Source organism: Oryx dammah, unplaced genomic scaffold, assembly GCF_014754425.2.
Source record: "Oryx dammah isolate SB20612 unplaced genomic scaffold, SCBI_Odam_1.1 HiC_scaffold_20, whole genome shotgun sequence".
NCBI classification, from domain to species: Eukaryota; Metazoa; Chordata; class Mammalia; order Artiodactyla; family Bovidae; genus Oryx; species Oryx dammah.
Window position 1 is genome coordinate 8,827,438 of NW_024070204.1, and position 22,630 is coordinate 8,850,067.

At 45.8% G+C, this 22,630-nt stretch overlaps 2 protein-coding genes and 1 pseudogene across 3 annotated transcripts in view; 1 reads left to right on the forward strand and 2 right to left on the reverse strand.

Moving 5' to 3' along the window:
* On the reverse strand, positions 1–18,749 carry ATPSCKMT (ATP synthase c subunit lysine N-methyltransferase). 2 transcript variants are annotated; one of them, XM_040262505.1, is made up of 5 exons: positions 18,657–18,748; positions 12,000–12,291; positions 11,185–11,322; positions 9,300–9,350; positions 1–1,389 (listed from the first exon to the last, which is right to left on the reverse strand). In XM_040262505.1, exons 1-5 carry the CDS (start codon positions 18,671–18,673, stop codon positions 1,219–1,221), a joined length of 669 nt encoding a protein of 222 aa, XP_040118439.1. In that variant the 5' UTR covers positions 18,674–18,748; the 3' UTR covers positions 1–1,218. The 2 variants fall into 2 exon arrangements, with proteins under 2 accessions (XP_040118439.1, XP_040118440.1); XM_040262506.1 differs by lacking the exon at positions 1–1,389 and adding an exon at positions 8,492–8,934 and having other exon boundaries at positions 18,657–18,749.
* Positions 6,871–7,087, reverse strand: LOC120879713 (annotated as a pseudogene).
* The window catches only part of CCT5 (chaperonin containing TCP1 subunit 5), an 11,646-nt gene continuing 7,699 nt past the window's right edge, over positions 18,684–22,630 (forward strand). The window contains exons 1-3 of the mRNA XM_040262504.1: positions 18,684–19,212; positions 21,824–21,884; positions 22,402–22,566. Coding sequence (XP_040118438.1) covers positions 19,108–19,212; positions 21,824–21,884; positions 22,402–22,566 — 331 coding nt within the window. The 5' untranslated portion in view covers positions 18,684–19,107. The remainder of the gene's footprint in view (positions 19,213–21,823; positions 21,885–22,401; positions 22,567–22,630) is intronic.

The window sequence follows — 22,630 nt, forward strand, 5'->3', positions numbered from 1 at the left end:
CACCATTGAATCAGAAAAGTTTATTGCACAGTTGATAGTCAATAAGCATTTGTTGAATGAATGAGTCCCAACTTGCTGCTCATGAAAGTGAAGATTATCAAACTGATCGTATTTTTATCAGTTTACTTAAAAATGCAAACCATCTCATCTTATCAAACCTCTCTTAAGACGGTTTGGTGTTCAGGTTTCAGATGTAATATTACTGGGAGTTTAATTCCTTTCTGTGATACATGGGGATTGTGCGAGCCAACAGTCAATATTCATTTTTCAGGTATGTGAAGTTTATCTACTAACATTCAAAGGTTTTCCTTGACGTGTCTTTATCTAAATCAGTTAAGTCTCTTCTCACAAATGAGAAATATTAAATAAATGGCTGCTTTAATAAAATAAAGAGGTGACTAGCTCAGGATGGTTTATTTCACTATCAAGTCATACCAACTATTCCACCACAGCATGTATCTTCTCTGAATACCACAGTTCATCAAATCTGAGACTCTGCCAACAGTGGCTGACATACAACTGTGCCATGAAGCGCCACACTGCCAATTAAGTTACAACACACCATCAACTGGAAGGTATGTCACAATTCAGAAATGTTAAAATGTGTCTGTATGTACATAGATTTACACACACATATATATCTTACATTGACAAAATACAGTAATCCAATAGCCTTGGAACAAGTTATACCAAAGAAAGTGTTATAAAATATAACACTTCTCCAAACCTTTAGAAAATTAATCTTGTCCTGAAGTACAGAAAGAAAGGGAAAAAAAGAGTGATAAATCTAAAGTATGAATAAAGTTATAGGAAACAGCAAGCATTTACAATACATTCCCTCTTTAAAAATTATTTCTTGTCATCTGTGGCGTCAAATCAGATCCTTCACAACGTGCAGGGCTGCTAACGTCTTTCCCAGCCATCAGCATGAGCACAGCCTACTCGAATCTTCTCACAGCCAAGTGCTTGAAGAGTGGTGAGCACAGCTGTTGCATACACCACAAAAAGGGGCTTTTCATCTACCTGCTGGCCTCAACTTCTGCTTATTTTCTCCAAAAGTCAGGGAAAGTAATTGTCATTTCTCATTCCACAGCGGTCAAAAACACAATCTTTGCTGAAGACACAGCCTTAAGTCTCTAGAAGATCAAAGACTCCAACACCTCAGAAAACTCTGGGTAGAGCCTGTAGGGGAACGACTGACGGGAAGTGCATGGGTCTTCAGGGCCTCCCACCTCCTCCCCTGAAAGAGTGCACGTCATAGGCCCACACGGTGTCTATCCCCTCCCCCGTGACCTGCGCCGGGGTCCAGTGCGGGAAGGGGAACCGGCAAGCAATGACCCGTGCATCGTCCTGAAGCTCGAGCTCAAGCTTCTCCTCCAGCCGCGCCATCTGCGGAGAATGACAGCCATCATTTCAGGGAGCAGGGGGTCACAGGAAGGGGCTCTTCAGTGTCCTTCTGTGTCCCTGAAAATATCTGTGCCGAATTATTGATTGTAAAACAGAGCACTCCTGGGCGACAATCCACCAAAATACAGAAGTCACGTGAACCACCATTTTAAGACTATTTTCTATCATCAAATATAAAATCTGTCATTTTTAGCAAATGTGTATTACAGATTTCCACTTTCCTAACTACAGAAACGTGGAATTAGACCATGAAAAAAATACACGTTCTACCAAATTGAAATATGATCAAAAATTTCACAATTCTTTTAAAAAGATATCCATAATATACCAATAATTAATTTCTTTATAGTCAATATAACTTACGAAAAGTAAAATCCTCTTACGTATCACTTATACATAACTTTATAAGTAATCTATTTGTGAAGAAAGAGTTTTACTGTTTACTAAAAGTACTGACACTGTGATTATATTAGCAAATTAACAGCTGCTTAAAATTTTATCTTCAGGTCCTAAAAATATATTACCAGCTTCACCTCTTAGATATATTTTTCTCTATTCAATTTATTATTTTCAAATAATTTCAAATTTACAGAAAGGATACAAGAATAGAGCAAAAAAACTGCTGTATTCCTTTACCTGGGCTCACCAGTTTTCAACAGTTTGTCACAGTTGCTTTATCTGACTTGCTCTACGCCCCCCACCTCAGAACACTTTTTCTAAACCATCTGAGAACAGGCTGCCTACAACATGCCCCTTTACTCCCTGGTACTTCAGTGTTTTCTGAGAAAAGAGTCTCAACACAGTTATCAAATTCAGGAAACTTAACATTGTATCCCAACAACAATCATCCCAACAGCACCCAATCAAATGCCCAAGGAATATCCTTCACACCTTCCCCTAGTCCAGGGTCGCACAGTACACAGAGCTGTAATGGTTCCTTGGCTTCCTTGAATCTGGAACAACCTCTCACCTTTCTTGTCTCTCATGACAATAACCTCCTTTAAGAACACAGGCCAGTCGACTGGAAGCAGTTGATCAAATATATACTCCTGTATATGGTCAATGATTGTAATCGTGTAACTCTAAATAAGGGAAGATACAAGAGGGAGTTTTGCCCGGACCATGACAGATTAAGACAGCTGGTCCAGAGCCCCCTGGACGCTGCTGATAGACCTAGTCCAGTAAGAGCACACTGTGTGACCCGTCTGCAAAATCTTCACTGGCCCTTGGAATGAGCCTTCCTGGCACTGTCAGATGAAACGGTCACGAAAAGCCTCCCAAAGGACGGTTGAATTTACGACCATAAGTAGGCCCTGTTGACTGCAAACTGGCATTTGCCATCTACGTCTACAAGGGTCAAATCACATGCTGCTGCAGTTGCTGACAGCCAACATCCCCTGAAGGGAGTTCAGGTTGGACAGCAGAAAGGAGGCACTCTGTGCTCGGGAAAAACTGACAGGACATGCCTTCAGAGAGACAGGTATCTTCAGGAGCTGATTTCATGAGCCCAATTCTTGCACCTCCTCATATCTAAAAAAGCACTAAAATCCTTCATGGTGATGACTGTCTCTTGTGACCAGCAGAAACCTTCTGCGAAAAAAACGTACGTGCTTGACTGTAAGTATTCCTCCTTCAGCAGAATCACATAAATACTACCCTATCCTTCTGCCTCTTTGGAGCAGTTTCTCAGAGCTATCTGAGGGGCTGTCTCCCAGGCTACAGTCCTCATTTTGCCCCCAAATAAAATTTTAACTCAAAAAAAGAAAAAAAAAAGGATACAGGCGAGTCCCTCTGGCGTCTGCTTGTGATGAGCGGCGTCCATGGCAACAACCCAGCAGAGGGGTTGTGAACTTCCCACAGTCGACAGTCCTGAGCTCGGGGGTCCTTCTGCTTTGAGGGTGACATAGCACTCGGCTGAGGAGGCATCTCAGCGTCTCCAGTGTGGTTGCTACTCCTCCTTAAAAATGAACACGACACTGTGGGCGGACGCCGGGGAAGATGCCAATGTCTTGCTACTCGTCTAACTGTCCCCCAGTGAGTGCTGCGTTCTCCATGACTCTGCCCGAGTCCATTTCACCACACAGGTTGAAAGCGGCAACCTGCCAAGTCTATCCTTCCTTTCAGATCAACAGTCAGAATCTCAAGAAACTTTCCCCCCGCTGTCTCCGTCACTGTAAGCATGATGGATTCATCACGGATTCATCACCGGGTTACGATCCGCAGTCGTCTTCGTTTCTTCTAACACTCACCTTGTGCGGTTTGGTCATCTGGAGCCCCTCAAGCTGGCTTCTCTCCTGTGCATGTGCCCCGACCGAACCTTCTGAGAGCTTCCTCACATTCAGACTCAACTAAATGTTCCAGGCTTTCACACCTTCCCTTCCCAGCCCCAGGATCAGCCACTTCTCAAACGTTCCTGGTTCTTCTGAGTGGGAAGCAATGTTTCGAAACCAAGACCTGTGCAAAAGCTACTCTCTTTAAAAGTAATTAAACAGGACTTCCCTGGTGGCTCAGGTCCAGCAAGGCTTAGGCCCCTTCCCGGGTGATCTCAGTACCCCCTTGGCTTCAGCTCCTGGGCACGGATGCCCCATCGAGCCCCCTACCTTGAGCCCAGACCTCCGGACATATGCTGCTGCCCACCTGACATGCCTGCATGTGTCAACCCACACGTGTCCCAGACTGAATGCGCCAGATAGGACTCTGCCTGCCCATGCAGGGGACATGGGTTTTGATCCCTGGTCCAGGAAGATTCCACATGCCACGGAGCAACTAAGCCCACGCACCACAACTACTGAGCCCGTGAGCTTTAACGACTGAAGCCCGCGCACCTAGAGCCTGTGCTCACAACAAGGGAAGCCACTGCAATGCGAAGCTTGTGCACCGCGACTAGAGAGTAGCCCCCGCTCGCCACAAGCACAGCAATGAAGATCCAGCACGGACAAAAATTAATTAAAGTAATCTGTTAAATTAAGATGAACGAATTTTCTACGACAGTTTGATTCCTCACCTGTGTCTTTAAAAAGCAGTTTGGAAAACTCCTCTACATGACCTGTGGCTGGAGTGAGCCAAAATTCTGATTCTTTATTATAATCAAAACAATGAATAAATGAGATAACAATGAATAAATTCCACTAAAGGATGGAATATTTTTATTCTTTTAACAGCTAGCAAAAGATTGCTCTTTAAAAAAAAAAAAAACAAAAATTGTGTGCCTTGAGCGGAAAATTAAATAAGCAAAGAATAAGACAATATGTGTTTTTCCTAAATGTTAGGGGTTTCTTATGCTAATTTTGTTCATAAAAAGGACAACTGTAAATTTATTCAGATTACTATTCTTTTCTCTTTTACAGATATTTTATTTCCAAAGACTGTCATATGTTAAGTCAAGATAAACCTATGAATGAAAGGCTCTATTTCAATCATAAGAAATTAACGGACTAAATTACACATAAATATGCAACAAACCTGGGTCTTGATATCTTACACAAAGAGAAGCCGTGATGTGTCATCTCCGCCTAATGAAACTCAAAAGAATTCATACAATTATACGTTTCAAAGTGACATGAACTCATCCTATTCTAATTACCTCTTCAAAACTTGAAACATAAGTTGAAACCAGCTAAAGGCACAAGACACAAGCCAGGCCCGTCCGCAGCTCTGAGCCACTGGGTCACTCCACCTCCCTTTCCTCCGCCCCAACTCCTCTGCGTCCTTTGCCGGGGCCCCCTCATGTGCTTGAGGCCAGGGCTCAGGTCCAGCAAGGCTTGGCCCCTCCCCGGGTGACCTCAGCCCCCCACGGCTTCAGCTCCTGGGCGCTGATGCCCCACAAGTCCCCTACCTGGAGCCCAGACCTCCAGGTTTTGGCCGCTGCCCACCTGACGTGCCTACATGTGTCACCCCACACTTGTCCCAGACTGCGTGTGTCATGAGGAATTCCTGATCCCCCTACCCAGTCTGCCTGCAGCTTCCCAGCTCAGCAGACTCCAGCAGCTCAGGTCAGACACCTCAGGGTGCCCCCCACTGGATCTGCCAGCTCACCCTGTTGTACCTGTCCTCATCGAGCATCCGGAGTCTGACCACCTGTCACTGGCTTCTCCACCCTGGCACTGGCTTCCCCCACTGATGGCCTGGATGCCCGCAAGAGCTCAGACCCGTCTCCCAGCATCTCCCCCACCCTCTGCTCCCCACGGCAGGCCCTGTCTTTCCCGCCTGGGCCCCATATCTCTCCCCTGCCACCCCTGCTCACCCCCTCTCACCACGACCACCCCCTCGCTGCCTCTGGACCCACAGGCACACACCCCTCAGCACCTTTCCTTTTGCAGAGGCTGTTCCTCGACCTGGAGTGCTCTTCCAGACATGGCCGCACAGCTCTCCCTCGCTACCAATGTCCCCTGTTCGAAGACAGTCTCCCTCTCACGCTTTGGTGAGCCCACAGCACTGACCCCCCTTACTGTACCACAGTCTACACTCCCATCTCACTGAATACCTGCTCTCCCAACTAGCATGTAAATACCTTGGGGCAGGGATGTTTCCTTTTTTCTCTTTATTCACTGAAGTACTTGAACAGGGTCTGATGCTTAGTGGACCCTGAGTAAACACTTGCTAATGAATGATTGAATGCAGGATTCCTGGTCACGAATGCTGTTTCTTTATCAGAACACTATGCAGTATTTTCACTCATGGATTCATAACAGAATTTGTAACTAAAATTAAATGAGTCCTTTGAAGTTATGAAACTTAATAGCCCACGGGAAGTGTACTTAACGCGCATGTTTACACCATATTCATCCATTCGTTTAACAAACATTTCCTAGGTGATCACTCTGAGCCAGGAGCTGGGAGTCTGGCAGAGCTCAACATGTCTGCCCTGTCCCTGAGCTCACAGTGCAGTACACACGGCCAACACCACCAAAGCCATCACATGAGGAGAAGTGCAGTCACGTGTCCACAGGGAAGGGAACAAGCTGTGGAAATCATAGTGTCGGGGCTCATCGCACAGGGCAATCAAGGATGGCTTCTCGGAGGAAGAGACATCTGACCTGTGAGTGGTCAGCAGACGTTCACTAACCAGGCCCAGAGTTGGGGGGACTGGAGTCTCAGGGAGGACACGGCCCCACACAGTGTGGTCCAGGAGCCGTGAGGGCAGGGCCAGTCACAGAGAGCTGGGGGCGGCTGGGTGCCAAGGCCAGATGGAAGGTTGGGCCTTATCATCGCTGGTTTAAAGCATGACGAAGTCACCGGAGGGTTTTCAACAAGGACACGACCTATCTGTCCCACCCTCCTGGCAGGTGAGTTCATGGTAAACGTGAAAGTGAAAGCCGTTCAGTCCTGTCCGATTCTTTGTGACCCAATGGGCTGTACAGTCCATTGAATTCTCCAGCCCAGAATACTGAAATGGGTAGCTGTTCCCTTCTCCAGGGGATCTTGCCAATCCAGGGATCGAACCCAGGTCTCCCACATTGCAGGCTGAGTTTGTACCAACTGAGCCACAAGGGAAGCCCAAGAATACTGGAGCAGGCAGCCTATCCCTTCTCCAGCGGATCTTCTTGACCCAGGAATCGAACCGGGGTCTCCTGCATTGCAGGCAGATTCTTTACCAATTGAGCTATGAGGGAAGCCCCAGACGTTAAACTGATACGGACAGATACCACACTTGATCTTAGCCAAAAGCCTGAGAAGCGATCTCCCATCCAGGCACTGGTCTGCCAGGTCCAATGGCACTCTCCCTCCTGCTACTCTGGCCACACAAGCATGATGCAGGCTCGGGCCACTGTAAGCCGAGCACTGCCGTGCAGAACTGTGAAGAACCGCCAGTCTGGCACCAGAAACGCAAGGCTGTGAGGGACCGCCAGTCCAGCACAGGAAGCAGAGCTGAGGGACCACCAGTCCAGCAGCAGCAGGAGAGGGAGGCCACATAACACCAGGGTCTCGCCCTCTGACGCTCCCAACGCCGCCTCCGGCTTCTCACAGCCCACGTGCGCCCCAGCAGCCACAGGAAACCCTTCCTGCCGTGCTGGCTCTGTCCAGCCATCAAGCCCCTACCGGGACACCGGCCAGTGTGCGGAGAAGGGAAATTCGTTCTAACTGGAGACGGCATAACGGGCCCAGACAGCCTAAAAGAATTTTCCAGGGCCCTAAGGACCCCAAGGGCTGACCTGGCCCCGACACCCCTGGCAGCCCCCTCCCTCCTCTCACTGTCTCCACGCAGGCAAGGCCTGGGGGAGGGCGGAAAACAGGGACCTCCACCCAGGAAACTGAGCCTCCCAGACCCACCGAGACCATCCGGGCCTCAGCACCCTGATCCATCCCCCTGCGTGGAGGACTCCAAGTTGGCTGAATCCCTCTCGTGCCAGGAGACGTGGGCACTTTGTGCATTTCAGCTGCTTCCTTCTTCCTAGGAACGGTGAAATGCTGCAAGTGCCCTATTTAAGGTTTCTCTGTATACAGAAGAATGGCCCATAATCACAAAAGTATTTAACAAAATAACACTCTTCCCCTGGGTGAACAGTTCCCAAAACTGACCACACTTCAAATGCAGTGAGAAGCCAAGGAGCTGGAGCCGGGAGAAGGCCAGTGCTGCCCCCTACTGGGACAGCGCCTCGGGGCCTCTCAAGACAGCACAAACACGCCAGCTTTCTCTCTGTGTAAAGCAACGATTTTAAATTAAGGTTCTTTGCCTCAAAATGCCAATTATCCCAAAAGAATGCTCAAACTTCACAATAAGTAGGGAAAAAAAAAAACCATCAAATTTCATAGCAATTCTGATACTAAATACGTTTTTAGAGTTTTTTTTTTAATGATCAGAGATCATGGAGATCATGCCTCTCTACCTCTTTTCATTTTTGTAACAAAAGTATAGACACCCAGGTTTCATCTTCATGTTAGGCTTGCTGAGAATTATGAACATACAGAATCCTATCACTTTCAAGAGTATCTAACAAAAGCACTTCTAAATACTTTTTTTTAAAAAGAGAGAAAAAAGCATTTCACTGAAAATTCTAACAGAAAAAAATTTCTCCAGCATGAGATATCTTAAGGAAAAATTAAGATATGAATAAGAAAGCATAACAACAAAGTCTATTTTTTAAATAAAAAGCGTATCACTTCTTAGTGGCATTTCGGCAAACAACAAAATCTGCCAGGATTACTATGCCTACAATTATAGAGCCTGAAAAGTGAAGGAGGATTTCTTTCTACAGTCAGTAAACCAACAATTACAATGAAAGCCTCCCATTCTGGTCATCTTTCCAAAGGCTAAATTTAGGACCATTTGCAGTCCAATGCTACAGCATTTTCACTTTCCAAAGTACAGAGTCAGAATTCAATACAAATCAGCCAACTGAGGTCAATGGAAACTAGTCAACGCTTGTGTGTGCGTGCTAAGTTGCTTTGTGTCCAACTCTGTGACTCCACGGACAATAAATTGCCACACTCCTCTGTCCATGGAATTCCCCGAGCAAGAATAATGGAGTGGGTAGTCATTCTCTTCTCTAGGGGATCTTCCTGACCCAGGGATTGAACCCATGTTTCCTGCATTGCACACACATTCATTCTTTACTACTGAGCCCTCAGGGAAGCCCCCTCCCATTAACTTTCCCAAGTGATGTCAGCTGGATATAATAAGTGAGCAACTGTGAAAACCCACTCACATTAGACACCAGGAGCTCATAAAGCAGTTTTCAGACTCAAATTGTTAGGGCTTAGGTAGATCCCTGAGACCTTCATCTAAAGCAGAACTTTTAAACTGCAAGACTGAATCTTTTATGATTAAGCTATTAAGGCCCTAAAGTACTTTGTTAAACCAGTGATCTGTCATTCTGCACACGGGGGAGCAGGCCAGAAGCCCCCTCCTAACCTAGAAAAAGACACTTGGGTGGCAGGAAGGGGGTACTCACCATCTGGGGCACACCAAAGATAACAACATTTGAGTACTGCGAAAAGGTGACCTGAACAGAAGGGAGAAACAATTCACAGATTAATTCTGGAAAGTCAACATCAGCTTAAGCTTTATTTCAAAATGAGTAGCAATTTCCCATTTCAATAAATAGTCCATTTTTCAGAAAGAGACTCAGACTTAGAAAACGAATTTCTGGTTGCCACTGGGAGGGACAGTTAGGGAGTTTGGGATGGACATGTACCTACTGCTATATTCAAAGTGGATATCCAACAAGGACCTACTGTATTGCACAAGGAATTGTCCTCAATGTTATGTGGCAGCCTGGATGGGAGGGGAGTTTGGAGGGAAGTGGATACATGTATGACTGAGTCCCTTTGGTGTCCACCTGAAACTATCATTGTTAATCGGCCATTGTTGTTATTCAGTTGCTAAGCTGTCTGACTCTTTGTGACTCCATGGACTGCAGCATGCCAGGCTTCCCTGTCCTTCACTACCTCCCAGAGTTTGCTCAAACTCATGTCCATTGAGTTGGTGATGCCAACCAACCATCTCATCCTGTGTTGCCCCCTTCTCTTCCGGCCTTCAGTCTTTTCCAGCATATATACCCCGATATATACCCCAATACAAAATAGAAGTTCAAAAAAATAGTGGGTTTTCACAAACAGTGGCCCTTTTTAAGATTTCTCATGTTAATACTTTCACCCGTGTTAGCTCATCTGTTACAGTTTTCCAGAAGTTTCCGCAGAAGCTATCCCAGCTCATCCTCACAGCCACTCCACACAGGGCCACCCAGATCGATGGTCAGGAAAGCAGGGACTCACCAGTGACCACTGGTGGTCACCCTGGTAGACTGGGCCATCTGCACCCCGGCCCACTTTCTACTCTGCTCTACACCAAACAAGCTTAGCAAGAACTCCAGGTTTTTCAGAACCACCTGTTTCTCCTATGGAGTCATCCTTAGAATTCTGGTCCCCCTCCTCTTCTCTAAAACACTAAGTAAAAATGGCAATAAAATGGTCTTTAGTTGGAAAACTGGGGGGAGAAGTGCTTCGCCAGTCAAAATTCTTATTACCCAATAAAAGTTTTATTTACTCTATAGAGAGATCATTACGCATATATGGAATAAAAACCAATGCACACAAAACTCAAGTGAACTTTTATAAGCTACTGATGACACTGTTACAAAGGAAAATTCTCATTTAAGAAACAGCATTTTATGGAGCATTCCTAAAGCAAAATTACCAGGCACTTTTTTAGAAAACAAGTAAACCTGGAAATATCTTATACTTTATGAAGACACAAAGGAGCATCACAGCATGGCTGGTGGGTCCTTTCCTTTCTCCTGCACTACTTCTGTCTCTCCCTAGATATATATACACGTACACACATGTACCCACACACACTCTCACATCAGCGTGCACACACTCACATATACACACACACACAAACACACATACACACACTCAGACACACAGTCTCAAACACACTCAGACACACGTTTATATGTGCATATAAATACACACTCACACAAAACTACTCACCAAGAATGACATTGACAAGTTAATGCCTATATAACGACATACAGACTTACAAATGAGATTAAAAAAAATCTTATCACTGCATTATAAAGAGAAATGAGAACATTTAAAATTGAGTAAATAAAGCCTTAGAAGTACTCACATGACCTGTAAAGTTATAAACCTTAAGTTTCTACTCTAACGTAGGGCTGATTTGTAAAATCTATCAATTTAAAAGCTGTTCACATTTCATAATGCCGAAATATACACTTTAACTCTCTATTTTAATTCAGTTTTCAGTCATACTAATCAAGAATCATAAAGTTTGGGGGTGGATTACTCTAGCATGTCCTCTGCCGTACGTACCTTCCACAAGTCTGAGACGTAAAATTTGGCCAATGCCTGCACCCCTTCCCGCCGAGCGCGATACCTGGAGTACCAGACGAGCCAGGGGTTCAACTCATAACCCACAGCTGTGAACCCTTCCTTTGCAGCTGCAATCACCTGCGGGGAGAGGCTGTGTTCAAGATCAGAAAAAGACATGAAAACCCCCTCCTTAAGCTGTTACTGTTGTCGAGTTCCTACATCATGTCCAGCTTTTTGCGAACCCATGGACGAGAGCCTGCCAGGCTCCTCTGTCCGTGGGACTTTCCAGGCAAGAATACTGGAGTGGGTCACCCTTTCCTCCTCCAAGGGATCTTCCCAACCCAGGGATTGAACCCACAAGAAGCAGAATTAATTCAATACCAACTAAAGGGTTTTACAGAAAATTATTCAATACTAATGGAAGACTGAAATTTTTTTTCCCAAAATACTGATTTTTTTTTTCCCCTAGGAGTCATCCTTGGAAAAAATGTAAAATAGTCAAACTACATGACTTAACATGTTTCTGTTGGCCTAAGTTTTTTAATGAACAATTTCATAATCATCAATCAATTGTTCCTTTTTACCAGACATCCAGAGCACTTTCCCCTTTAAGAACAATTAATCTGAGAAAAATAAATTCCAAAGTCCTGCTGAAGGACTTAGTAGTTCAGCCAAACAAACACAAAATTAAATGACTACTTTATTAGGCTATCAATTTAACAAGGCTTTGCATAAGCCTCATAAGAAATGTGAAACGAAATTTTTAAAGCATAAAACCTAAAAAAACGTAAACCTTAAAACGTCGAGTAACTCACAATACGTCCGTCACCACTACCAATGTCCACCAGGGGTCCTCTCCTGCATTGCAACATTTTCACAACATTTTCGATCTGTTTTGTAGTTGCAGGTACAAAAGGCAAACAAATTCTTCGGAGGGCTGGTGTTATAAAAGGTGTGGCCACAGCGTACACAGCCACCAGCGTCCCCCCAACAATGCCAGTAAATAAGACCCCCCAACTGCTTTTCTTCAAACTGCTGGCTTCAAGACTTGCAGGTGGAACGCATTCTGGCGGCTGTCCTTCTTCAAGTGTTGCTAGGTGTGTCCCTGGGTTGAGAGCAGAAAAAAATATATGAAACATCAAATCAGAAATCCAAGGTAGGGTTTTTTCCCCCACAGTTCTTATTAACAAATAAACTCATGCTTTTAAAGGCTAATTTTGCTCAAAACAATTGGAATTACAAATGTAGAATTCCACAATGAGTTCTAGAGTCTATCAACTAGAGTGTTTAACAGAAAATTATTCAATACTAATGGAAGACTGAAATCTTTCCTTTTCAACATACTGATTTTTTTCCCCCTAGGAGTCATCCCCGGAAAATAATGTGTTCAAATCTACTTGTGAATCAGTATCCAGTATGAATCAGTACCCATGGCATCACCCACTCAATGGACATGAGCTTGAATAAACTCCTGGAGATAAAAGACAGCAGGGGAGCCCGATGTTCTTCAGTTCATGGTGTCACAAAGACTCGGACACGACTTAGCAACTAAACAACAATCCATTAATACAAATATTAACCATGCACTCTGTATTTTTGTGGTTCAGAACAAAACTCCATAATAAGCATAAAAATGTCTAATCATTATCCTATTTCAAATAGGAAGAAAGCATTCTACATCAAAATTGGTCAGGCATCAAAAATCCAGTGGTACAAATTCAATTCTGAAGTTAACAGAGGAGACAAAATTTTACTAAAAATCTTAAATAGTCATGGTAATAAGGAGATTTTTAAAGCAGATCCATAAAGGACAAAAAAATACTCATTTCAGTGCTATCACAGTAGAGAATAAAACAAACTCTAATCACTGATTACCAAGGGAATAAACGGTACCTTAAACATCCTCCTCTTGAGTTTTATGCTTTAGAATGTATTCGTAATAGGATCTCACATTTTTTACACTGAAATTTATTTGAAATTAATTCTGAAATGGATTAATGATGGGCACAGCACAGAGGGTAAGGGCACAGCTGCAGAGCCTGCCGAGGTTGGACCCTGGCTCTACCCCTTACTAACAGCTGTGACCCTTCAACTCTCGGAACCTCGGTCTCCTCATCTGTAAAGTGGAGATCACGGAATCATTGTGAGGATGAGACAAGGGGATACAGGAAGAGCATGCACAACAGCGCACAGCACCGGAACCCCACCGGAACCAGACCACCGCGCCCCGAGCCAGCTCTCCATCTAGCTGAGGCGCTAAAGCCAAGACCACGGGAATCTGTAGACAAACGGAGTAAGAGGAAGGGGCACAGAAGAGACTCATCATTTGAAGACATTGGTGTTCAGTTTCTGTTCAAGAGGTCACTGTGTTTAGTCTTCCACTGCTGCAATAAGAAATTACCATAAACTAGGCAGGTTAAAAACGATACACACTTATTAAAGGTACAGTTCTGGAGGTCAGATTCTGAAACAGGGTGGGCTTGCCTGTCCCTTCTGGAAGCCCTGGGGTAGGGCGGGCTGCCCGCACTCCTCGGCCAGTGGCCCCACTCCAGTCCCGCCACCGGCGCCACAAGACACCTCCTCTGACACCCCTGCTCCCCTTTCCTTCTTAAAAAAGGAATCCTTTCCTTGGGAGTACAGTGGGGCACTCATTCAGGCCAGGATAAGCCTCCCATCTTGAAGTCCCTTCACTCGACCACATCCGCCGAGGGGCTCAGGCAGCAACCTCAAAGGTGCTGGGAAGTAAGACGTGGTCTTACTTCTGCTTACCGTCCCAGGGTGTGCCTGCTCACTCAGCCGTGTCTAACTCTTTGCGACCCCATGGACTGCAGTCCACCAGGCTCCTCGATCCATGGAATTTTCCAGGCAAGAATACTGGAGTAGGTGCCATTTCCTCCTCAGGGTATCTCCCGACCCAGGGATCGAACCTGCATCTCCTGAATTGGCAGGCAGGTTCTTTACCCGAGCCACCTAGAGAAGCCCATGAGATGTGGTAATTTGTCGCAACTGAGGTGAGGCCCAAACATGGACACAGGACACACCGGAAGCCCACGGCTGACCCACCTCAGCATCTCCCGCTCAGTGTGGCTTTGTTATTGAAGGCTGAGGTCTCCTAAAGTGAGTTTTACAACTGGTGTCATGGCAGAAGACCAGCTCAGAAACAGTAACAGAAGTCTACTCGCGGTGCCAGTGATGGAGGTAAAATAAAAGTTTAGAAAAGTGATGGTGTTTGATAGAAAGCAAGAGTTTTAAGTACATTCTCATTCATACTTTTCAGCATTGCACAGAGGAACTTAACATGCTAATGGAAGAGCATTTGATTTTTTTCTTTTTTAAAGGCAGGCACATCTGCCTTGCCTCGTATGAAAGAAGTCCTTCTGCAGGTGTTTCAACTGTAGAGGACAGTGATCAGAAAGATCTCAGTCACACAGCTCTGGAGTCTCAGAATTCAGAGTTGTGTAGCACGAGATGAGTTGTTGGGGCTTCCCTCATAGCCCAGTTTGTAAATAATATGCTTGCAATGCAGGAGACCGGGGTTCGATTCCTGGGTTGGGAAGATCCCCTGAAGGGAATGGCAACCCACTCCAGTACTCTTGCCTGGAGAATCCCATGGACAGAGGAGCCTGGTTGGCTACAGTCCCCGGAGTCACAAAGAGCTGGAGATGACTGAGCGACTGAGTCACGTGAGCCAATTCCTTAAATCCATCACCAGTTAAATTTAGAACATTTCCATTACTTCCATAGGATGAACCCTTATGCTTCAGCCATTACCCTCATGCCCCCTCCCCCTCCAGCCTAAGCAAACACAAATCTACTTCCTGTCTCTAAAGAAAACAGACTTTCCTGCTGTGTAACACTGGGAGCTCAGTGCTGTACTGGAGACAACCTACAAGGGTGGGATGGGATGGGCTGGGCTGTGTAGTTCAGGAGGGAGGGGACATACATATGTCTGATTCACATTGTTGTGACACCACATTGCAGACGCCAATACAATACTATAAAGCAATTATCCTCCAATTAAAAATAAATTTAAAAAAGAAAGACAACTTTCATGAAATCACACAGTTCGTGGGTTTTGTGATTGACTCTTTACCTAGTGAGTGATTCATCCCTGTTGTGGCACTTTATCGCACCAGTACTTTATTCCTCCTTACTGTCAAATAATATTCCACTGTATGGACAGCCCACATTTTGTTTTCCAACTATCTGCTGATGGATCGCTTCTCTAGTTGGGCTTCCCTGGTAGCTCAGACGGTAACGGATCCGTTTCTCTAGTGAGCATAAGCCAATAGGCAGCTGATTAGATAAACTCTGTCAGAGGACCCAAACAACTGTTTCACCTGTGTAGACATGTGCTCTTCAACTTAACCAGCAAAAAGATGTAATAAAGCGCTCCTGGTCTCCAGGGCACCCCTTTAGCCTGTGTGAATGGTGGGTTATACTGAGACAGTTACAAAGCGTACGAGATGCTCTAACGTGTACCAAACGCGGTGGGAACATGAGAGGAGGTGGAAGAAAGGCTGATCCCAATGATGGAACCAGGAAGGTGTAGGTAGAAACAGAATTTCAGCGGGACCTAAGGGTTCAGGTCTCCCACGCTGTCCAAAAGCAGTGTCTCCGTGAAAGCTTTCATAAGCCGAATGGCATTAAAGAGAAGAAGCAATTATCTTAGGGCACATCTTACTAAGGGATGCACAGAACACATCTAGATAGAGCACAGGTGCTAACGGACAGGGATCAGCGCTGTGGCAGCTGGATGCTGAGTGTGGTTCCCAGGAAAGAGCCCCTCGGGGTGCTCTAGGCCCCAGGGTAAATGCTGCCCCCGGGGACAGCTCACTGCAAAGCTCAGAAGGCCACTTCCCTTGTCCCCTTTTAGCATGAAAGTGAAAATCCTCTTTGGACTTCAGTTTGGAAAAAACAGGTACTAATGTAGGCTTTTCATAAAAGAAAAGTGGTGTAAAGTTTAAAAAAGCAGGGGATGCTTCTATTGAAAAAGGGACATTCTCAAAAGAAGGCTGCCTTGGAAATCAAGGTAAGGCAAGCCGAAGAGTGTTTGAGGAGTATGGGGTGTGAGTCCCTGACCACCAGGCTAAATTTGTCCTTTATTCACACACACTGGGATGAAACTTTCTGAGCAAAGGCAATACACTATTTGTTTTTAAAAAAGGCAATACCAGCCGCAGTGTGTCGCTTGATGGTATCATGCACTTTTCTGCCTCAAGTCTCTACAGCTACAAGTCTTTCAACATCACAAAAAATTTATATGAACTTTTGAAGAAGTTACTATGTAAATCCAAACTATATATCCAAAATATTGCTATATCAGTTCAACCAAAAATATACTGATCTTTACCAGTGAAAACCAGTCACTAAAGATTAAAAAGTAAAATCAAGGCTGCTTCTACATAGTGGAACTACATGTAACCTTGTTCTGTGTTTTCAAGTCTCCTGTAAACATGTTATCGTACTTTCATAATTTAAAAGAATTAAAACTAAAAAGAAAAAGCCAAAAAACTAACCACGCCATATTTCAAGGCCACTCTTGCCTAAGACAGCCAAGATTTTTGTCTATGGAGTGTTTCTCTCTAAATAAATCCACTTCTTATCTATTAAAAAAAAAAAAAAGACAGCTTCTACAAATCTCTAAATCTTCTTGATGCAACGTGTTAGATTTAGTCTACTCACTGTCATATAAATAAATTACACAAGATTTCTGTCACATGCACTCTTTTGAACATTCCTTTAGATGGGAGCTGTGGGGGACCACTGGCTATTTCTGTTGAGGGGTTGGAGGGAGCCAGTCTTTGAGATGAAGACCCAAAAAAGTGGACTTCCATTGTCTCCAGCCTTGCTTAAATACTGACTTCTGATAATAGTTGAAGACCTCAATTTTCAGGGACAAGTTTGGGTCACCTAGAGCAAGAGGCACAAAAAGGTACAAGGTTCTTATTCAAGTCAAAATAAAATGGCCAGGAAGAAAGGAGAGGCCTTTCCGGGATTATGACCTGCCATTTGTGTTTAAAGCGGGGTTTGTATCTGCACGTCACTATTTTAGGGCTATCCACTGTGTACTTTCATATACATACAGGCTGAAAAACTACAGCATATATTTTATGTCCCTTTAACGTTCATTATTTTGTCCACTCCTGTACTGGTCTAACATTTCTTGTATCTTTTTGAAATACAGAATGTACTGATACTAGGAAAAAAAAAAATTTCCCCATGTTTTGATGGAAAATAAAGATAAATTGCATAGCAGACCTCACTAGACATTCCCTGCACTACAGGACAATCTAAGGAGCCAAATGGATTGCAAGATTCATCACTGTGAACGAGGAAACACTGAACTGGCCAAGCTAAAGTGAACTGAGACCTGACTCCAAAAGTCTAAACGTCCTTGGAGCATCACTCAAGTGGGCCAAGGGTAAGAAAAGGTTAAATGATCACCACTGGTTCCGGTGACAAAACCCGTTCCTAACTGTCAGGCCACGGTTAAATGTTATAGCCCCACGCATTCAACTTCTGAGCAAAACAATAAAAGGCCAGGAATAATACAACAGGGTAAGCCCCTGTTCTATGGCAGCCAGAATGGTGGGAGGCTGGAAAGAGAAAGTCGCTCAGTCGTGCCCGACTCTTTGAGACCCAATGATCTATACAGTCCATGGCATTCTCCTAGGCCAGAATACTGGAGTGAATAGCCTTTGCCTTCTCCAGGAGATCCTCCCAACTCAGGGATCGAACCCAGGCCTCCCGCATTGCAGGCGAATTCGTTACCAGCTGAGGCTGGAAACCCACAACAAATCAATTTAAGCCTACAAACGATTAGATCGTAATCAGCGCCCAGAAGAAAAAAAAGCAGCTGGAGGGATTCAGAGGACCTGGGACTTCGCTAGGGTTGCCAAGAAAAACCTTTCAAAAGCAGCACAGCTCCGGGCTTCATGGGGTGGGAATTCAGTGCAAGGCCAGGACCATTTTCTTCTTAGGAGCTGCGTTAACTCTGGGCTAGTTACCGAAGTATTTGTGCAAAACAAGTGATCTCTTACACATAGTTTGCCAAGGGTCAGGCACGGTTCTCCCTGAACCCGTAGAGATGCTAGTGTTATTACTGCCATTGCTGCAGACAGGTCACTTCCCCAAAGACGCAGCTAGAAAAAGAAGCCGAACTGTGATTCCCCAACCGGGACAGCGGGACTCCAGGGCCCGCGTGTTGGAATATCGTGCCGAACTGAATGAGTCATTCGCCGTAAGGCGCTTGAGAACAGCTCCGGGCGGGCAGAAACCAGGGCCAAGCACAAGCACGCACCGCAGGTGCGAACACTGAGCACCGAACGCCAGGCCGCGAGCCCGGGAACCAGCCCGCGGATCCCCGGCCCCGCCGCGCCCAACTCGGACAGGCTGCTTCGGGGACTGACGGCAAACCCTACGTGGGGCCCGCGCCCCAAAACGCCCGCTCCCGCGCGCGGCGTGCCTCACCTCCTCCTCCATCCATCGCGAGATTTCCGGCAGTTAGAAAACCGGAAGTGGACTCTACCACCTTCCCAGAGCCGGGAGGGGAACGAGGGAGAAAATAGTGTTCTAAGTAAATGAGCTCCTCGTTGGGAAACACTATCAAGAAACAATCAATTTTCAAGATTTAATGTATGTCTAATTTACATATATTCCTGGCTTTTGGATTCTAAAGTTCCCGTTGTGTCTTCAAACTTCCACCCCCCCCCCAGAGCTTCCTGGATGATAGAAGTTTCCGAAGGTCGTTGCTTCCAGAAGGTACTGTCTGGCGTTAAACTAGTCTCAAATGAGAAATAGGTCTCGCGCGGCCTGCACTGCGCCTGCGCGTGCTCTTGCGCCCTCCCGCGAGAGGAGGCGGGCTCTGGGTTCCGGCGTGGTCTCCGCCGGTTGAGAGAGTGTAACTCTTGCTGCCGCATCATGGCGTCCGTGGGGACCCTCGCCTTCGATGAATATGGCCGTCCTTTCCTCATCATCAAGGATCAGGATCGCAAGTCTCGTCTTATGGGACTTGAGGCACTCAAGGTAACTGGCCAGGGACGCACTGGCGGTGGGATGAGGGGAGGCGGCCGAAGCCGGTGGTTCTGCGCCTGCGCAATGTCTGAGGCGTTTTGCCATGTGCTCCGGGGGGAGCTTGAGGGAGCCCCCTCTGGTCTCCAGTCCCTCGCCCCGCGCCCGGGAAAATCGACGTATAAGCCTTTAGTCTCATTTGGGGATTAGGGTGGCCCGCGGGCGCTCTTCAGAGTTGGGTGGGGCGGCTTGAATTCGCGTCCCCACTGGTTTCTCCAACCTGCAGGCATTCCGAACAGTGTTTTCGTCAGTAGGATGCAGGGGGGTGTTCTCAGGTCACCTGGCCGGTTAGGACGCTGGCTCTTAACTTTCAGCTGGTGTCCCTGCAACGGCCTCAAAGGAAATGAGGGTCATTTTCGTCGTGGCATCCTAAAGGTTTAGCCATTGACAGCGTAATTTCATTTTTGAGTTCCTTTATACATGGCGTGTTCTGGGTGTGGTCTCGTAAAAGTTAAAAACGTACACTGTTAAGGAAGAAAATACAGCTGCAAGAATGAAAAGTGGTAACCAATAACCGTAGTACAAGGCAGTGTGTGAATCACCAGCTATGGGAGGGCGTGCGTGCTGGTCAAAAGTCAGAGGGGGTCCTCAATACTTTGGGTAGAGGATTGGCTGTTGGTCCGGGACGGAGCGCCGCTTTGAACGGGAGAGAGCTGGCTGCTAGGGAGAGGAACAGCAAAAGCGGGAGAACGCGTGGCACCCTGGAGGAGGAGACGGCAGTCTGGTTTTAGCAGCATAGTCTGAGTTGTAGGGGTTCACACGGGTGGAAGGTCTTGAGCGCCTTGCCGTGACCATGTTATCCTCAGGGATGGGAGGGAACCATTGCAGGGCGTTTGGACAGAATAACGATTTAAGTAGAACTGCACCTGAGGAGGTGGCATTTGGGGTGGAATCCATGAAGTCGGTGTGAATGACCGTGTCATCAGGTCTGAGGTGTCCCTTAGCGTCTTGAGGTTTTACTTAAACTAAGCGCTACAGGTCTGTCCCGGGCTGTTGGACTTAGGGCAAGTTACACCTCCTTTCCCAGTGGGGGCAATCCATCCCTGTCAAGCAAAGGACAAGAATTAAACGGGGTAACTTAAGAAGTGGTCACCCAGCCTTTGACCAGTGGTGGGCACTCAGGCCACTTGTGTTACGTGTTCAGTTCTGTTTTTCATGGGAAGCAACCAGCAGAGAAAGTAACACCCAATACATGCACCCAAAATACCAGTATAACAGAAGCCACAGGTGATTTTGCCTCTGCCACATCTTTGAAATCCTCGGTCTCTTGAGACAGGTCTTAGAGAGAAACGTGGCCCCAGAGCTAGTAAAGAACAGGACCAGGGTTCAGACCCGCCTTGTCTGACTCTGCAGCCAGTGGTCTAAAGCCTGCTCCGCGGCCTTGGGGCTGATCCTGCTTTGTTGTGAGGTCTGTCCTGTACTGGATGCATAGCAGCACCTGGCCTCCACCCTCTCCGGTCCCTCCCTGATTGTGACAACCAGGGATGTCTCCAGGCATTGCCAGATGTCTCCTGGGGGCACATTCGCCCCTGGTTAAGAACCACCTGTTTACCGTCATTATTCTTTACATATTTCATCGTGCAGACCTATCAGTCAAAGATGTATTTTAAGAATAACCAGTATTTTTGCAAACCTCGTGAACTTTGTGTCCTGTTAAGCTGTGAGATGGGGTGACAAGGGAAGGCGGCACTGAACATTGCTTTTGAACTGCTTTGTAAACTGGTCAGGATTTAATGAGTGGAGGTCTTCATCAAGGCTTCAGGGGTCAGAGGGCATGTTGGGGAGCAGGCCTTGGCTGCCCTCACTGGCACAGAGCAAGGTCTCAGATTTTGAAGAACACCTGGAGCTTACAGACTTGAGAGTTGGAGTACTGGTGACTTGTTTAAGGGCTGGGGACTGAGGAAAACAACAGGTTCGGAAAAATGGATGACTTAGCTGGATGGAGGATGAATGTGAAGGATCGATGGATGAGAGACCCTGGAAATCTGTATGGTGTGCTGGATCAGTTAGGTTGGTGACGGCAGGAATAGGAAGACAGGAAACGAGGTATTTGGAGGGAATCTGAGCGTAATTATGTATGGAAAGGGAGAAAGATGCGTTTGGGCTTCTGTTATTTTCAGCATTGACCCCCTTGGTGGGCGAGTCTTGGTTGTGGGTTGTGTACTGACTGGACCTTTGGGAAGAGGAGTGTGCCGTAAACCATGCTGTGACAGTACAGGGTGTTGTGTGTGGACTCCTTACATGGAGTCAGCTTCGTACGGTCCTGCACGGCCTTTCAGGTCAGACTGTCCCTGCTCTTGACTGTAAAATGGGCCGGGAGAACCTGCCTCGTTAGATGTGTTGAGGGTTACAGAGAGAGCACAGAGCACTTGGCTCTGTTGTTTTACACAAGAATTGTCTTCTAACACTAGGACTTGTGCAGTTTTCACAGGTAGATGTGGACCTGTCTGCTGCCTTTTCTAGAGAATAGAAGCTGTGTCATAAGTGAGTTTTACAGCCATCAGTTATACGTTCTTAACTTAAAATTATGTCTAACTTGAATATTGGCTTTTTCTTTTTCATTTAGTCTCATATAATGGCAGCAAAGGCTGTAGCAAATACAATGAAAACATCACTTGGACCAAATGGTAAGAAAGTTAACATTCTGTGTTTTTCAGGAAAGTTGTATAGGATAGTCAATTCAACCTGTTTATAGAAAGTTAGGAGACAGGGGGGCTCATCCTCCCCCTAATATGGTCAGATATTTAGGATGTATCCCAGACCTTCAGCACAGTTGAAGTCATCATGCTACATCCAAATTTAGGTCGGGTGTTTTTTCCACTTAACGTAATTTCATTAGCATTTTCCAAATCATAGCTATTGTCTTTTGCAACATTATATTTTGTGATAATTACATTTAGTGATGCTCCATAATTTTTTTTTTTTTTGCAATTTCTCTGGTTTTAGCCATCATTAAATTGTTCCAATGTTTTGCTTTAGATTAGCCAATCTAAAAAGGTCTTCCTGGAGATATTCCTTCATATATGTTGAATTCTTTGTAATAAGCTCCTAGATGGGTACCAGGTCAAGAAGTCAGGGTAACTGTTTAGTGTAGGTTTTTGGTATTTTTTACCCTCAGTCATTTTAAACACGGTTGTCTCTTAGGGCTCGATAAGATGATGGTGGATAAAGATGGTGACGTGACTGTGACCAATGACGGCGCCACCATCTTAAGTATGATGGATGTTGACCACCAGATCGCCAAGCTGATGGTTGAACTGTCCAAATCACAGGATGATGAGATCGGAGATGGAACCACAGGAGTGGTTGGTAAGAAAAGGCAAAATGTCCTTTCTTATTTGACAGGAGTTATTTAATATTAAGGGCTTTCTTG

Bases quoted from the DNA above. Each gene is read 5' to 3' on its own strand.
- ATPSCKMT (XM_040262505.1), bottom strand. The intron at 9,351-11,184 runs GTACGTACGGCA...CCTTCTGTTCAG, and splicing joins ACGTCTCAGACTTGTGGAAG to GTCACCTTTTCGCAGTACTC. The intron at 1,390-9,299 runs GTGAGTACCCCC...CATTCTCCGCAG, and splicing joins TCTTTGGTGTGCCCCAGATG to ATGGCGCGGCTGGAGGAGAA.